This window comes from Vicugna pacos, chromosome 15 (assembly GCF_048564905.1).
Source record: "Vicugna pacos chromosome 15, VicPac4, whole genome shotgun sequence".
NCBI classification, from domain to species: domain Eukaryota; kingdom Metazoa; phylum Chordata; class Mammalia; order Artiodactyla; family Camelidae; genus Vicugna; species Vicugna pacos.
The window spans coordinates 38,976,108-38,994,880 of record NC_133001.1 but is presented as its reverse complement, the minus strand read 5'-3'; the positions used below and the strand labels follow the sequence as shown (position 1 = coordinate 38,994,880).

The 18,773-nt window shown below is 36.7% G+C and overlaps 1 protein-coding gene across 4 annotated transcripts in view; it reads left to right on the top strand.

Annotated features, from left to right (window-relative positions):
• Positions 1-6,934: 6,934 nt before the first annotated feature.
• SPAST (spastin) overlaps positions 6,935-18,773 on the top strand; it is a 48,036-nt gene continuing 36,197 nt past the window's right edge. For 2 of the 4 annotated variants that reach the window (XM_031684929.2, XM_006197254.4), the window contains exon 1: positions 6,983-7,653. In XM_031684929.2, the coding sequence (XP_031540789.1) occupies positions 7,239-7,653 (415 nt within the window). In that variant the 5' untranslated portion in view covers positions 6,983-7,238. Of the gene's footprint in view, positions 7,654-18,773 lie in introns of all 4 variants that reach the window. The other 2 variants (XM_006197253.3, XM_015242716.3) reach the window with 2 other exon arrangements.

Below are 18,773 nucleotides of genomic sequence, written 5' to 3'. Positions count from 1 at the left end.
GAAGTAAAGTGCTCAGAGAAATAAAGAACATGCTCTAGCACATACATACACACACATGCATGTGCATACACACACAAATGTGTCTGCAGAGAAATACATAGGATTTATTGAATGTAAATGGACCCACTGAACACAGTTTGTGTGATGGGACAACAACCATGTCCCAAGAAGATCTTGAAATATACCACATTTGGTAAATCAGTTTCCAAGGAAGTATCTTTTGGTGCCTAATATAGGAAGGCAATTACTCCACCTGGAGTTCCCTTGTCTTCAGTACTAAACCCCATGCCTAGGTACTCTTACCACCATCCTCATCTCACAAATGTTAGTGTACCAAGGAACATACCAAATGGGTTTTTAAAGACATAAATATAGAGTGCTCTTCTGATTTTTATGATAAAGGCATGATCCCAGCAATGAGAATAATAAAAATAAAGGAAAATGCTAAACTTACTATTATTTCCCATCCCCAAATTGTTAATTACAGCAGCCATTTCTCATAAGAAGTTATATTTAGTTATATTCAGTTATATTTTTTCCTAAAATTTCCTAAATTATTTTCAGTTTTTAAAGAGTTAATTTTATGCTTTGCATTTTCTTTTTAGAATCCAAATGACTATTGTCACTTAAATTTATGTTTATGAATAAGACATGGGTTATTAAGTAAGAGGTAAAATATATAGCTTTGATATCTTTTAATTTTAAGATACCCAGAGCAATTCCATGTTAATTTATGTTGAAACAATTTCTCTTCTTAGAGACAAACTTTGGTGGTAAATAGAAATTGATAGTTATATCACCTCATTTTAATACAAGATTATTGTTTAAAATGTTTTCCTCTATAATGTCATTATCTGAATGCATTGATAATACATTTATACATGGGAGAAGGCAGAAAAAAATGAATTAGAAGTCCAACTATGTTCAGGTACCTTGAGAAGTGATTTACTTATTCTACCATGTAATACTCCAATACCCTTATAAGTAAATATGATTATCCCCATAAAATAAGATAGATTCAGAAAATTGTCACACAAAATTAGATAAGTAATTCTGTGGCTAGCTGAAATGTCAATCCAGGTCCATCTAATTCCAAAGGTTGTGCTCCTGGCTGTGCAGAAATAGAAAACAAATTTATCAATTATTGTGCTTTTGATTTCCAGTAATAGAAATCCCAACTCAAATTTGTCAAACAATGAAGGAGACTTTTTGGCTAACAAAAAGTAGTGAGGTGGGCATCAGGCAAGGTTTAGTCATGGCTCCAATACTGTTTCTCTGCAATTTTCTCACCTTCATCTCTCTTTTATATATCAGCTTCATCCCCAGGCTGCTGTTCTCATGGATAGTTGAGAGACAATTACTAGAATTATTCAGGGCTACATGCTTTGTTTTTCACATTCAAGGAGGGAAAGCATCACTTCCAGTAGATCTACCCACAGACCAGAAGTCTGAAGTTTGTTTTGCTCTGTCCAACTTGAGCCAGTTATTTTGGTAAGGTGGATGCCATGTGCTGACTGCCACAGACCTGAATTACTACCACCCGAGAAGAATAACAAAGACGTGCCCTGGTGGTAGTTAATCCCACCTGAACTGCATGGCTTCTATACATGGGAGAGGATGGGTTTCACAAAGGAGAACCTTAGAATGGCTAGGAAGAGGGAAGAAAGAGAATGGATTCTGAGCAGTTAGCCAAAAAATATTCACTACCAAAGATTATGTAAAGAGTTCATACTCAGTATGAGCTTACTATAAGAGAAATAAAATAAAATAGAATGTTCACTTTGACATATCAATTTTACTTCCTGAGATTTTAGCCCATAAAAATACAAAAATGTACAAGGATATAAAGATACCTGTGTAGCCACTGAAAAGAATAAATTAGATCTATAGGTACGGGCATGTAAAGACATTTACAACATAATTTTATGTGAAAAATGCATGTTGTAGGAAAATCTGTATAGTGAGATTTTTTTTTTTTGCATGTGTGTATTTGTATGTGCAAAGGGAAAAGCCTGGAGAGACATACAACAAGCTATTAATAATGGTTACAAACTATTGATAGTGGTTAGTCTAACAGTGGAGAGGGAAAATGGGGAGGGGGAGTCTTTGCTTTTTATAAACTTCTATATTGTTTAAACTTTTTTTTTTTTTACCAAAAGCATGAATTTGTTTTAAAATTAAAACATTAAACCAAAACTTTCAATTTCTCTCTCCACCCACCCTTCCCTTTTCAGGATTTGCAGATACACACTACTATATATAAAATAGATAAACAACAAGTTCATACTGTATACATAGGGAACAATATTCGATACCTTGTAAAATATGAAAAGGAAGATATACATGTATAACTGAATCAATATGCTGTACATCAGAAATTAACACACTGTGAACCTACTATACTTCAATTTTAAAAAATCGAAAGGGTAAAAATATGTAGATAAATTTTTCTAATTGGAAAATATGTTGCTTTATTATAACACAGGCAATAATGGGGAAGAATATTTATGTGAGTAATGAGTCTAATCAGTTTTACGAAAATATTAAAAGAAAAATCTTCCAGTTCATTCTTTCCTTTACTCACATATTTATGAGGAAAGAAAAGAGTTAACATAGCAGACCTGAGACTGCTGCCCTTAGGACAATGTAGTTCCCTACACTGATGTAAAACTTTCCCAAATGGATGAGAGTGCCTCACTGTGCCTAAACTGTTTGTGCAAACAATATGGTTTGTTAAGCACCTGCTTTCCTTCTGTAATTTTGTCTGGAATTTTGGTACATGTTAGGCAGATGGGGCCTCTATGATCAGCCCCAACAAAAACCCAAGCACTGATTTGATGAGTGGCCCTGGGAGACAACATTTCACACATGTTGTCAGATCTCACTACTGGAGGAATTGTGTCCTGTGTGACCCCACTGAGAGAAGACTCTTACAAGTTGACACTGGGTTTCCTCCAGACTTTGCCTCATGTGCCTTTTGCCTTTGCTGAATTTGCTTTGTATTCTTTTGCAGTAATGAATCATAGCTGTATGACTATTTTCGGAGTCCTTTGAGTCCTCCTAGTAAATCACCAAACCTGGGGGTGATCTTGGAGATCTTAAACTCTTGGAAAGTTTAATATAAATATAAATGAGTGTCTCTCCTCATAAATTTGTATTCTAGTAAATGATTAAAGGTTAAGATGAATGATAACAGAGTGTAAATTCTGAAGGGGTTCATATGAGGTTGAGATAAATGTAAGCAGGTATCTTTGAAGTGGTGTTAACAAAGAATAATTATTTAAGCAAAGCTGGCAGTAGTGGGGGCGGAGGTGGACTTAAAATGACCCAAACACTAACGAAGAAAGTAAATGGAGAAACTACCAGAATATAGAAACTGAACTTATCAGATGAGATGTGAAGGAGGATCTCAAGGATAACAAGGCTTTCTGAAGGCACAGTTGGTAGAAACCACCCTGGGAAATAAACAACTCCTTTTATGTGGCCCAACCTTCACCCAGTGCTAACAATTCCCATTACTCTGCTTTTCATGTGTGGTAGAGTAAACACCCCCTGCATATCATAAATGTAGAAATGTAATGTTATATTTATATAACCAAATATTTTGTTTAGAGTGATGATTAAATATACCCTCTGATCATCTAGACTGCCACTCTAGGGCAATCATACAAAATTCTATGTTAACTGACTCTGCATATGCTTCCATAGCATCACAGCTTTAAAAGTCCAGTTGAGCAAGTTAGGCAACAATTTATACTCTTACACCTACTACCATTTCAAAACCATGAGCTCATTCGCACTTTCACCAGTAACAAATCCTCTGTAAACTAGAGAGACTCAAACTGGTGTCTCAGCTTTGTTTTCATTTGTTTGTTTTCAAATTTTGAGACAATATCTCCTAAGCAATACATTTCACATAAAAATTCAGAATTCTGGTTTCTCTTGAAATGTGTTAAAAATTTGGCAACAGAGACCACACATTCCTGAAAGGCAAGAATCAGCTGGAGCTGAGTAACAGCAGTCCCATTTAATAAGGGGATACTACTCTCAAATTTCTCAAAATCTTCATTATTCACATCACATATACATTTTTGAATTCCACACTCACACATGGAACTTATGTGTGTTTTATGTGTGACCACTGTTGCTAGTCGCTATTTGAGCTTTTCAGCCATTGTATTAAGAGTGTAAAGTCGCTCTTACTGCCTACTGGATTCTGGTATCTTACCAACACCTGACGTGTTGTCTGTGCTTGATAACTATTTGTTGAACAAATGAATCAATAATATGCACACAATATGGACTCAACACAGAGAAATGATTAACTGTCCACAATTATGTTTTTGCTTATTAATGCAGCTGTAGGATAATAAACTCCCAATTGTTACTCTACTCATCCCATTCCCACCTCCAATTATGTCTTTTAATTTGTTTCTCTCTTTTAAGTTTCTGCCTTTTTCAAAATCACTCATCTCTTCTCTTGGTTCTAGGTGTATATATATATATGTGTGTATATATGTACATGTATATATACATACATGCACATATACACGTATTATTTTACTTTTTATTGAAAAGAAGTCATTTAATAGCTGTCATTGGTCTCTACTTCAAATAATTCAACATCTTTCAAACTGAAGGTTTGTGGAGTTCCCTAAAAGAGAAGGAGAGCTAAAATATATTTTTAAAAAACTATTTAGTGGTAGTCACTTTGTAAATAAATTAATAGGTTAAAGTGATAAAGTGACCAAATGTCCTGGATTAGTTAGTACAGTACTCAGCTCTTCCTTTTTGTCCTGGTGAAACTGGCCCAGATTCCATTCCAGATTAAGTGTCCTGCAAGTTCTTACCATCTGAAAACTGGGAGGCTGTCACACTGCAGGTTAAATGGCTGAGATTGTTAGTATCTTCAGTCCAGGCAAATTATAAGGCCAGGGTAACATCCAGGCACTAATTTTCTTGAGACAAATTTAGAAAGACAGTAATTCAGAAAATGAATTTGACTGGAATATAATTCCAAGAGGCAGAAGATATGGACTGAGATTTCTAAAAACTGAGACCCCAATAGAGTCTGAATCCTGTAACGGCCTTTTAGGTATAAGAGACAAAAACAAAATTTGTTGAAATCTCTTATATTGCAGGTGGTATATGGGAGGTGTTAAATGTATTTTTTCATTTTGAAATCTAATTCTTATTCCACTCATTTTACAGAAGAGTTAACTAGTAAAAAAAAAACTTGTTCCATATCACATCACTAACAGGTAGAGTCAGAATACCAACCACAGTCTTTCTGACTCTCAAGCCCACAATTTGCCAAACAAACAAAAAAATGGCAAAGGTACAGAAAAGCACAGTCAATATTAAGCACAACTGGATAGCAGAGACTTAGCAAGCAGGAGGCCAGAGACCGGAAACTTAATTAATACCTGGAATCCCAAGAGTGAAAGATCACTCTCGGTCGAGGGGCTAAAGATATATTTATTTCTTGAGTAATAAAATATAGGCAGACTATGTAAAAATGTTTTTCTTTGGAAGCCTAGAATTTTACAATAAGACCCTGAAGCAGTATGTGTCATTAACTAATATGTGATGTTGGGCAAGTAACAGTCTGTTAGAGCCTCAAATTCCTTATTTTAAAAAATAGAGACAATAATGCTGAATTCAATAGTGTTGACTGAATAAAATAGTAAAAATTAACTTGCTTAGCCTAGAATATGGGTTCCATAAATGTTAGCTAGTAGTAGCCCTCGTCATCATCACTGTGGTCAAGTGTTTGACTTTACTCCTTGTTGATCTGTATAGCTATAACACTTTTGTTTTCACTGTAACTGTTAATGGGTATTTGGTTTGCTGCCAGTTTTTTTTTTTTCCCTTAAGTACTAACTTATTAACTTAACCAAGACATGGCCTAATAGTAGAGTGGCTCCAAAGTCAGACTGGTTACATTCAAATCCCTGCTCCACCACTTTCTGTGATCTTGGACTAGTGACTCAGCTTCCACATCTATTACATAATGACAGAGTAGCAGGCAGTGCCTGGAATGAAGTTGCAGCTTGATATTTGCTGAATGAAGAATGGTTCTCCCACATCTACACATATACTATAACACAGAAACTTGCCAATAGTTAACTTTAGTTGGATTATTACCGTCTATCCCGGAGTGCCTCCATCCAAGATTACAGTTTGTAGGAGAATATGATTAACTTAGTGTTTCCACCTCTGCGATGTGGGAAGCAGGGTTCCGTGCTTGAACAACATTAGAATACAGGCAACAAAGGTGAGTAGGTAGTTTCCCAAAGGAAGGGACATTGAAGGAGAAAAAAAAGGCCTAGTCGGGATTCCTCAGTAAACTATGGGATGATTACTGTGCAAAAACCTACAAATTCCCTTATTCAAACAAATTAATTCTTCGTGTTAGACATCTAAACACGCACTAGTTTAATTAAACCTCTGGAATGGATAACTTCATCACATTGAACTAACATTTTGCTTTGGGTGACCTTAAGTTTTTGCACGTCCCTACAATTGCTTTCCTCTCAAGTAATAATTCCCAAATGGGGACGCGTTACTTATGTGATTAAATTCTGACCAATCATCCCTTTACGGAAGACTGGCAGAAAATGCTGAAAGAAATATTAAGAAAACGACGACACACGATGAGATGGCTCTGCGAATTGAGCGATCCAAAGTCGCTGTTGCCCCTTCGGTGAGTTGGTGACCTAAGTTCCCCGCTAAGGAGCTCCCAGGGGCAACGAAGTCTACGAAGCGAGGGGTCCTCGAAGACGAAGAAGGCCTCAGTGCATAGTGGGAAATGTAGTTCCGCGGGGAAGGGCCCTACGGGCGGGCGCCACACACGCGCACTAGAAGCTCAGAGCAACAAAGACGGCGGCGTGCGCGCACGCGCCGGAAAAAGACACGGGAGGGCGTGCGCGTACGCGTGCGCGCGGTCGCCGCTCGGAGCTATCAGGCGGCTGAGAGGACGGAGAGAGGGAGGGGCAGGCGCTAACGACCGCAGGAGGAGGAGAAGGGGTTGTGCTCCTGGCCGAGCTAGGAGAAAGGGGCGGGGCCGGCGAGCGGCGCTCGGAGGTGGCAAGCGGCGCACGGAGGTGCCGAGCTCCTGGGACTGCCCGGCGCGCGGGGGATCTGTGGCCTCGCCGTCCCAGTGGCCGCCGCCGTCGCTTGGCCGCCGTCGGTCTGCGGGAGGCGGGTTATGGCGGCGGCGGCAGTGGGAGCTGTGAATGAATTCTCCGGGTGGACGAGGGAAGAAGAAAGGCTCCGGCGGCCCCAGCAGCCCGGTGCCTCCCAGGCCTCCGCCCCCTTGCTTGGCCCCCTCCCGTCCCGCCCCCAGGCCGGCCCCTCAGCCCCAGTCGCCGCATAAGCGGAACCTGTACTACTTCTCGTACCCGCTGTTCGTAGGCTTCGCGCTGCTGCGTTTGGTCGCCTTCCACCTGGGGCTCCTCTTCGTGTGGCTCTGCCAGCGCTTCTCCCGCGCCCTCATGGCCGCCAAGAGGAGCTCCGGGGCTGCGCCGGCGCCGGCCTCGGCCTCGCCCCCGCCGCCACTGCCGGGCGGGGAGGCCGAGCGCGTCCGAGCCTTCCACAAGCAGGCCTTCGAGTATATCTCCGTTGCTCTGCGCATCGATGAGGACGAGAAAGGTACTGGGGGGTTGGGGGGAGGGGGCGGCGGCGCCGGGAAGAAAGCGGTGGGGTCGCCGAGGGAGGGCAACACCTGCGTCCCTTTCCTGCGGGAGCCGGCGGTGCACCCCCGGAATTGATCTAACCCGTGAGAATGCTTTTCCGCGATTAGACCCTCATCCTCAACGATTCTCCTTTAAAAACCTCTCCCCTTTAAGGCACCCTAGTCGTTGACTTTGCTTCAGACACTAGCCTTCCCCTGCACTTCTACATGACCCAAGTCCCTGTGAGACACCCGGACGTGCTGGTGACAGTGACAGTTGTCCTAGAGTGACCACACAGATCCTTTCTAGCTCTGTAAACAGTGAGTGACTTCCTCTGAGCCAGGTTTCCAAAAGGTTTTGATACCGAAGAAGCTGTGCCTTGTTAAAGGCTTTTAGTGAAAACAGAGTACTGTAGTGTCAGAAAAAAAGAACAAATGGTGACTTAATTTTGAAAGGAACAGCTGCATATGATTACAGCTGAATTTGCACTATTTCAGAAAGTATCTTGACAGTCATTTTATCAATAGAATGACTTCTAAGTATTTTTCGATAAAGTTCTATTTTAGCGCCAAACTTTGTCCCTGGTTGATTAGATGCCATCTAAATGAGAATTCCAAGGTAGCCTCTGAGTTTCTAAATCGAAATGTTGAATGAATAGGATTAATTTATATATATATATATATTATTTTACTATAAAATTTAAAGATTTATGTTTCTGGATGAAAGCAAGGATACTACATCCTTCAGATTTCTTTTAAGCTACCGTTTTTAGTCTTTCTGTGTGCCAGGCACTGTGTGCGCTTAGCTTTGCATGTGTTATCTGTTTAATCCTCACAATTACTCTATGAAGTGAAGTTACTGTTAGTATCAGCATTTTATAGATGCACAAACTGAGGCTCAAAAGATTAAAGCAGGTGATTCTAAACCTGTGCTAATTGTTAATGAAAAAAATTTTATGCAAGATGATAAATGAAGTTAGGGGTCTTACAACATTTTGAAAATCCCTCCTTTCATCCGTAACTCCATTATGCTGAGATCTTCTTTTCCCTCTTAACTGCTTATTTGCATTGTCCATTACTTTAAAAAAAAAAAGTAGGAGCAATCTGCAGTGCATTTGTAGTGTCTCTCTCCACTACCAACTCCAGGAACTATTCTAGAATTTCAGTTTTGTTGAAACCTATTTTCTTCGTGAGGTCTAGGACTGAGAAATTGGATATAAGGAAAGAGGCAGGTATTCATGAATTTGGAGTATAAGGACAGAGTGGAGGTAAGAAAGTTCAAGAAAGAAGGCATATTTAATAAAAAATACTTCGGGTTTTTGGAGGGAAGTTTTTTGTTCCTTACCATCTGTAAGGAAAATCCAAGATCTCCTGGGGAGGATGAAAAGTTTACCATCATCCCTTCCTAGAGAAGCACTGTTTTATTGCACTATTCTATTACAGTAGGGTCCTCTGAAGTTTACTAATCTAGGTCAAAAGTTGTCTTAGAATAGAAGGAATATGTTTAAGGGTGAATTAATTGTTGTATTTAGGAAGAGAATGTCAGAAAATACAAGGAAATTTTGTTAACACTGGGTGATGGGAGTTGGGAGGTGAGATAAGAGGAGAAGTCAAGGAAGACTTAGATATAAAAAAAGACCCTAGGCTCTTAGATTTAAAGAGGAATCAATTCCATGTGAGGGGTAAGTGATGGAAGTGGAATTCAAACATTGGGTTTCATGCTGGTGACTTATCTTTGGGTACCATATGTATGCCTGTATCTATTATATTTAATTCCTCTTAAAATATTTAAATATAAATTCAGCAATATATGTATCCCATATTTCATTCTCCTTCAACTGATAATCTTTCTATTCAAAGGCTTTACTTTATTTATACATGAGCTTCTAAAGTGGATATCAGAACAGCAATGATAACACTTTAGTTTGAGTTCTACAAGTGATGCTAAAATAGTTCAAACTGAAACAAATTAGTTATATTCATTTTCCTTTAAACATGAAGTAAAATGAGTTTATGTTGTCATGGTTCTCTTTTGTCTCACATTTTTCCTTCAACATATTGAAAATTTTTGTACTTTAGCCTTAATTCAGTAGTTGCAAGAGTTTATAGATGAAGTCTGTCTTTCAGCCATCCTTGAAGTTACAGAATGTAATTCCAAGAGAATATAGTTTACCCTCTTTCCCACTGCATCAAAATACACATGAACAAATCGAAATGAATTGGATAGGCAGTCTTCAAAGGTTTCCTAACTCTGTGGTTAGCTCCTAAACCATTAAGGGGCTAGTAATATCAGGCATTATCTAGCTTCTAAGTGTAGTGAAAGCCACTTGATTTCATCAGGTGAAGTGGGCTATTTCAGACTGTAGTGATGTTAATTGAAATAGTTGATGCCTTGAAATAATAAAGGCCAAATTAAATCCTATTTTAATAAAGTAGTGTATAAATATCGTTTATGTGGTGACTGTGTTTATTTAGAATTTTATTATTTTTGGAGAGAAGGGTGTAGCTCAGTGGTAGAGCACATGCCTAGCATGCACAAGGTCCTCGATTTAATCCCCAGTACTGCCATTAAATAAATAAATTAATAAATAAATAAACCTGATTACCTCCCCCTACCAAACAAAAAAATAATTTTATTCTTTTTATGACATACTCAGTTTTGACACTGAATTTTCATACAGGGCTAAATTTTTCTGAAACCAAGCTATTTTGAATAGGAATAATGTCAGATTCTATTCACCTAATGTAAGATGGATATGTGAAGTCTGTTCATTAAAGTAAACATTTATTGGATACCAGTTAATTTATACAGCTCTGCATTCTAGACATTAACTTGAGAAAAAATTACTTCCTCTCTGGTGAGATATGCTAAGATAACATTTGTTATGTGATTAATAAATGTGTATATACTGTCATGTGCATTATATAGCCTTCATTTTTTTCCAGGGGGTTAATTGATTTGTAGATATTTTCTTTAATTGTTGAACATCTTTGGAAAACTGACAACCTATGATATCCATTGTGTATACAGAGAAACCAGAATTGAAAACGTGAGCTCACAGTTGCAGAACCAAGAACAGAGTTTAGGTGAACAGACTCACAATTTTTTATTTATTTTTTTATATTGAGCAGGTTCTCTGTTTTGTAATTCCAAGGACCCCTTGGAATTCTTGGGGGAGAAGAGGAGATGTAATAGTGGTTCTTTGGATTAACTAGAACATGACCTAACTTGCATTGCATGGCTCCTACAGGTAGACAAGCCTGAGAGCTCCTGAGTAATACAGGGGTACAGGTTCTCTAGGTGTGGTTCACTTACCTCAAGTATGTAGGACTTGACAGACAGTAAGGCCCTAGTGTGTTGTATGAGAGAGAGAGCCAGTTTCTCAGGATATGAAAGGGTACCAACATCTGGTTTCAAGAACAGAAATTGTTTAAATAAAATCCTTTTCTATTTATTCGTAGTCAGTTTATATTTAAAACAACATTTTTTTAATTAAGTAGCATATGATTTTATAATTTCATATAATTCAACTTTGCACTGTATTTAAAACATACAACGTACTTGCTTATCCATATCTATTTTAAGAAGGTGAAGCTAGAGAGTAGAGGTCAGAAGTATCAGGTTTGATACATTCTCTTTTACTCCTAAAAACTGCTAGACACCATTTTGAAAGGATTGATTTCAGAGAATTTTCTTGGGTTTAATTTCTGCTGTAAATGTTTCCATGATTAGAACAAGGAAAGATTTATTCTGATGGATGGACATTCAGATAATATTATACTTTTCACAAAGAATAATATTACCTTTTAGTAAATACACAATAAGCATTTCACATTTCTCTTCAACAGTATTTAGTGACGTTAGTGGCATTGGCACTAAAGAGAAGAAAAGACAACCACTGTTAGGAACTTTGTCCCTTGTTCTGTTTTTAGTTGTTTTCTCTTAAATTGCAGTTTATATTCTTCCTAATATAGAATATAGTTAAACCCTATAAAACTCACCTGCTAACTAGATTCCTAAGATTATTATTAGTCTTACTGATGACAATTAAAGGATAGTCAGTAAATGGATATTAAATTACTGAAGAAGGATCATCCCTAACTCTCCTGCCTCTTTTCTACTATCTTATTCTCTATGCTCCACCCAACAGTAGTTGAATTTTTGAATTCTGGCAAAGTATAGATTCTCTCCTTTTCTATTAGTTTTTTTCTCTCTTGATCTATATAATATTGGTGAAGGTATTAATATGCTGACCTAGACTTTTTTTCTCTTGCTTTGTGAATTATTAACTGCTCACACTAGACATCATATAAAATAAAACAGCTTTGAGCACACTGACATCAATGGTTCACTCTGGTAAATGAGGAAAGAAAAATGTCAAAATCAGTGATTTGGGGGAACTATTAAATGTTCGACAGCTATGTAGGTATAACATAGTTACACTTAATCACATATCTTTTCTGCTCTTTTGCAGATATTTTATGCTACAATAGAGATGGAAAGAATTAATTCTTGTTCTTAGGTGGATTTTGTCAATACCTTTCAGTGAACCATCACTAGAAACACACACCTATGGCTGAACAAGTGGAATTTATTACTTATTGTAACCAAGAGAACACGTACTATGAGGAACCATGGTGAATCTCAGGAAGAGGGTGCTAGACATAACTTATTGTAGGATTTGGGCTTGTATTAGGTGATTTTGAGGAGGATTTGAGAAAGCAGGATTTTGCTGTGGATTGGATGCTCTTAGGAATTAGGGATAATTCTGTGCCTGAGTGTCTTAAATCTGATCCAGAAAGAGGGAAGAATGAAGTGAGAATAAAGCTGTAATTGGTTAAGAAGCACTCATGAGCTGGAAGAGGGGGATGTTTGGTATTCATAGCTTGGACAGTGTTCATGTTTTGTCTGTGTTTAGACATGATTGTGGAGTGGTCTTGTTTTTGTCTTGATCTGTCACAATCACGAAGTGGCCTTTTTGATGTTGATGTTCTGTTCTGTGAAATAGTTTATGTTCAATAGAACAGAAAGGCCTACTTGTAATGCCAGGTCAGTTCCTTCTATTAAAGGCCTAGTTGATGGTACTAGGCCAACTCCTGGATGACAGGGGCTACTTTTCTCAGCTTTTAAGGGTCTAATTTTATCCTTTTTAAATTGCAGTGCCCCTTGTCTAAATTGACATTTGAATTCTGGCTACACAGGATCTTAGACAAGTTACTTATTTCTACACTGAGATAATGTTTGTAAGATACTTAGTGCCTACGCATAGTAGGTCATCAGAAAATGCGAACTATTATTATTAACTTTACAATTCTTTTAAGATTATAGCCTCTAGAGGTTATGTTAAAACATTGTTAAATCTTGATACCTAGATTCTATTGCCCCTTTTAGGAAAAGCAGCAGTGTAAATGAGATTTGGGGAAGAAGGAGAATTACCTAAAGAGTGATATAAAAATAGTTTTGCTAATTGTGACCCTTAGTTCAGAAAAAACGGATGGAAGTCTCCTCTTAGCCTCACTTAGTATCCTAGCTTTTCATTACAAGAGATAAAATGAATTTTTTGTACTCATGTTTGAACATAATGCTGGCTCTTGGTAAAGAGTTTGGAGAATACACAAAATGCACAGAAGAAAATTAAAATACCCACCACTCATACTAAGTACAAAAGACTTTTAAAGAACATAAATGGATTGAAATTCTTAAGGTTTAAAGAAAATGTCCAAAACTGTAATGATTTCTTTACATGGGATTCAAAACCTTCCCAATTAAATGGGAAAAATAAATTTTTACTTCACAAGTAAATCTTGACATTTGAACATGAAAGCAAATGTAGCCTTTTTGCTGAATTAAAACAGAATAGGAAGCGTCCTTTCTGTAATAGAGAACTAACAGAGTAATCAGGGTCCTGTTAGTCGATGCTTCAGGGTCTCCGGTTTATGGGGATTAGCACACATTAAAAGATTTTTAAAGATACCTGTTACTCTGCTAATGGTGACACTTGCAAGTTGCAGAAAATTGTGTAGGAAAATAGATATATTTATTACCTGGAATTATTTGTAAATTGATGCTTAAGAAGGACTAAATAGGTAAGTAAAAGCAGTGGGCTTTACAAGCAAAAATACAACTGTACATACAGTTCTGGAGTAGAAGGATTTATGTTAATTAACAAATTTACTAAGTATGATAAAAGTAATTTTTACATACCTCTTTATTATTTGAAGTATTTTCACATACCCATTTCATTTGATCTTTGCCACAACTCAAGAGTTAGGTAAAAGAAATGACACCTTGTTTTTAGGTGAGGAGCCTGAAGCTCAGAGAGATTACTCACTTTCTTAAAGTCATACAGCTATTAAATGATGGAGCAAGGACTTAAATCTCTGTCTTCTAACTCATATGCTGCAAACTGGATCCTCTCTCTCTACCCAAACTACTCTTGCTTTGACCTTTCTTGTGGCAATCTGGGTACCACTAACATGTTAATGAAAAGATGAAGGAGCTAATTCAGAAATTAGTCCACTATCCTTATCTCTATTTAAAGATGGATATCATCAGTATTTCTTTTGCATGTGCAGTAACACACACTCAAACTAAAATAATGCACGAATATAGAAAGTGAAACTCTTCTGTAATCTTATCCTTAAGGAGATAATTACTGATAAGTTTCCTGACTTGGTCTAGTTACATAAACATAAATTTTCATTGGAGGAAGAAGAGCCATGTTAGATAGAAACTGATCTGTAACCTTTTTCACTTAATGTATTGGGGCTTTCCTTCCATTTCAGTGTATTTAATCTTCCTCTATATTTTCCAGTTTTTAAGTACACTTTTATTAAAATACACATAAAATGCACAGTGTATTGCTTAATGAATTATCAAAGTGAACACAGCAGTATGAATCACCACTAGGTCAAGAAATAAGGTATTACCGCAGAAGCCTGCCTTCCCCATGCTTTCTGCGTACTGTCTTTCCCCACACTTCACAAAGTATCTGCAAATCCTAACTTCTTACACCGTAAATGAACTCTGACTGACATTGAGCTTTGTAAGTGAAATCATACAGTATGTGTTGTTTTTGTGTATAGTTTGTTTTCCTCAGCATTATACTTGTCAAATTATTCCATGACGTTGCATGTGGCAGTGATTTGTTGATTTTCATTGCTGTATACCAGGGGTCAGCAAACTGCCTGTAATGGGTCATTCAGTAATATTTCTTATTGTGGTAAAGCATAGATGACAAAATTTACCACTTTAATCATTTAAAGTGTGCAATTCAGTGGCATTAAATGCATTCCTGGTATTGGGCAACCATCATCACCATCCATTTCTAGGGCTTTTCATCATCCCAAACAGAAAATCTGAATCCATTAAACAATAAATCCTCATTTTCCCCTTCTCTATTCTCTCCTACCTCCAGTCCCTGACAACCTCTGTTCTACTTTCTGTCTCTATAAATTTGCCTATTCTGGGTACCTCATATAAGTGAAATCATACAATATCTGTCCTTTTGTGTCTGACATTTCACTTAGCATGTCAAGGTTTATCAGCCATGCTGTAGCACATAACAGACTTCATTCCTTTTTAAGGCTGAGTAACATTCCATTTTATGTATATACCACATGTTGTTTATCCATTCATCTGTTGATGGACATTTGGATTGTTTCCACCTATTGTGAATAATGCTGCTATAAACATTGTATATAGGTCTCTGAGTCCCTGCTTTCAATACTTTTGACTATCCACCTAGGAGTAGAATTGCCGAATCATATGATAATTCTTATGTTTAATTTTTTGAGGGACTGCCAAACTGTTTTCCACAGCAGCTGCGCCATTTTCACATTCTCAGCGCCAGTGCACAAGGGTTTCCAATTTCTCTACTGTTTGTTAGTTTCAAGTTTTTTTTTTTAATAATGGCCATCCTAATTAACGTGAAGTAGTGTCACATCATAGTTTTGATTTGCATTTCCCTAATGGCTTATGATGATGTTGAACATCTTTTCATGTGCTTATTATTGGCCATTTGCAAATCTTCCTTGGAAAAATGCCTATTAAAGTCCTCTGCCCATTTTTCCTTAGATTTGATTTTTTTGTTGAGCCATTTAGTGAATATTTTAAGTGTTCTTTCACAGTTATTCAACACTACCATGTAAGAGATGTGATCCAGTAAAGCTTTATGTATAAAAATAGGCAGTTTACTCTCTTTGACTCTTTGGCCATTGTTCGTCCTAGGTTATGTAGTTCACATTATTGGCTAATAATTTTAACCACAACTACAATCACTGATTGTAAGTTTCTGCCATCCCATTCTTTTTCTTGATGTAGTCTGGTTGGTGGAGTTTGAATGTTATTTGGGCCCATATAGGTAAGAAGGAAATGTGTAAGGGAAACTGAGAACTGTTAAAGTATCTTGAAGGTTTTCTGTGTATTGAAGACTTTTGAAAGGTTTGATTTTTCTGCCATAATTTAGTCAAAAGGGTGACCATTGGAGGTTATGGGCTATAGTTTCCCTTCCTTAAGAAATCAGAGTTATTCGAGTATGCGTTTCAGCCCTTGTTCAGGCTAACCTAGTTCTTAACCCTTCAGTGATGCAGGATCCCAACCGAAATCCTGGAATCTTCGCCACTGATTCCCCTGGGCATGCCCTGGAATTCATCTTTTGTCAGCTTAGCTCTGAGTCTGCTGAAAGCTTTGCTTAGTTTCTTGGTCACTGTTGCTTTCAGAATTGGCAATTGTTTGGGGGAAAGTGCCCCAAATGGTAGGCTTACCTCTGTTGGCTTTTCTCTTTTCCATATTTTGGTGATTTTTGAAAACAGCCATCCTCATGGGTGTGAAGTGCTCTCTCCTTCCAAACTTTAGTAATTTTCACTGTTTTGAAAACTCTTTGATCCCTTCAAACAAATGTTTTTTAAAAAATATTTTCCTAATTCTCTTCTAATCTTATTCTTGTAATAAAATTTTTAGTTCTGGTATTATAATCCAAGTCACAACAAATGTTTCTCACATGTAAATGTTGGAGTATTGCACTTTTAAAAAATCAGATTTATTGATGTATAATTTACATGCAGTAAAATGTACCCTTTTAAGGATCTATAGTTCAGTGAGTTTTAACAAACAGCTCGGTAACCATCACCACAATCAATATATTGAATATTTTATCACCCCAAAAACTCCCTTGTGCCTCTATAGTCAGTACCCTCGCTAAGGCCTTTGGCTCCTGGAAATCACTGATCTGATCTGTCCCTATAGTTTTGTCTTCACTGAATGTCATATAAATGGAATCATACAGTGTATGGCCTCTTTTTTCTGACTTTTTTCACTTAGCATGTTTTTAAGATTCATCTCTGTTCTTACATGTATCGTAATTTGTTTTTAATTGCTGAGTAGTATTCTACTTATGGATGGAAGTAGATGGATGTTAATCTGTTCATTTAATGATGGGCATCTAGGCTGTTTCCAGTTTTTAGCTCTTATGAATAAAGCTGGTAAACATTCATGTACAAATCTTTGATGTTTTTATTTCTTAGGGTATACATAGAAGAAGGGTTTGCTGGGTCATGTGGTAAATATATGTTAATGTCATAAAGAACTACCAAACTTTTTTCCAAAATGGTTATGTCATTTTGTATTCATACCTGTAAACAAATGAGAAGTCCATTTATACTTGGTCTTGTAGTTTTTTTCCATTTCAAGATTAATCTTGTAGTTTTAATTTGTAGTTCCCTAACAGGTAGTGATGTTGAGCATCTTCTCTTGTGTTTTATTTACTATTTATGTCTCTTCTTTGGTAAAATGTATGTTTTGAGCTTTTGCAGAGTATTTTTTAATGACTTAAAAAATCATTGTAAGAGTTGTCTATATATTCTGGTTACAAGACCTTTATTATACATGTTGTTTGGTGTGTATTTTCTCCCAGCTGTGGTTTGTCTTTCCATTGTCAAATCAGTGTTTTGAAAAGCAGGAGCTTTTAATTTTTATGAAGTTTGATTTATCAGTTTTTTTTCTCTTAAGGTTTGTGAATTTTATTTTCTAAGAAGTATCTGCTTAAGCCAGAATCACAGAGAATTTTGTCTATATTTTCTTCTATAATTTTTTTTAAACTTTTTAAATAAATTTTATATTGTTAGGTTTTATATTTAGGTCTGTGATGTATTTCAGATTAATTTTTGTATGTCATGTGAAGTTATTTTGTGTATGGGCATTTGTTATTCCAGCATCACTTTCTGGAAAAGCTATTCTTTCTCCATTGAATTGCCTTATCATTTTTGTCAAAGTCAACTCAGTGATGTATGTGTGAGTCTATTTCTGGACTTTCTCGTCTGTTGCATTGACCTACATGTCTGTCCTTTCTCCAGTGATCTTGTACTTTTACATAAGACATAGCTATGCATTTTCTACTAACATACTGACTTATGAGATTCAGATAATTCAGTATATCAACTAACTGTTACCAAAGAATGTTAGGTAATTGAATAATGGTTGAGCATGTGAATTTATTTGTAATCAGTCATTTCATTTTCCTCCATGTGATATGGTAAAACTCCTTAAAACATTTTGTTCATATGTTGCCAATGAGAACTGCCATACATTGCTATCAGGAGTGAAATTGGCATAAGCACTCTCAAAAAGTATTTTGTTGTTGTCTAATAAATGGAGAATATGTGGTGAATTATGACTCATCAATTCTACTTCTTAAGTATATACTCTAGAGAAACTGGCACATGTACATAGAAGGACAGGTACAACAATGTTTATTGCAACATTATTTGAAATATTGAAAAACTGGAAACAACCTATGTATCTTTTAATAGGAAATAGTTGAATAATTATAGAATGATCTGGGATATTATACAGAAGTCAAAATGAATAAACTACTTTGTCTAGCAATATAAATCTCAAAAGCAATGTAAATTTTTAAAGTAAAACAATGCAAATAAAATAGGAACAATAGAAAAACAAGTACTTGTAAGATATGCACTCAATCCATGATAGTGGTTTCTGTCAAAGAAAGGAGCATGGAAATGAGAAGAGGCACGGAGAAGGAAATTCTGCTTGATCTGTTAGATTGTACTTTATTCTTTTAAATTTTTAAGCAAAGGT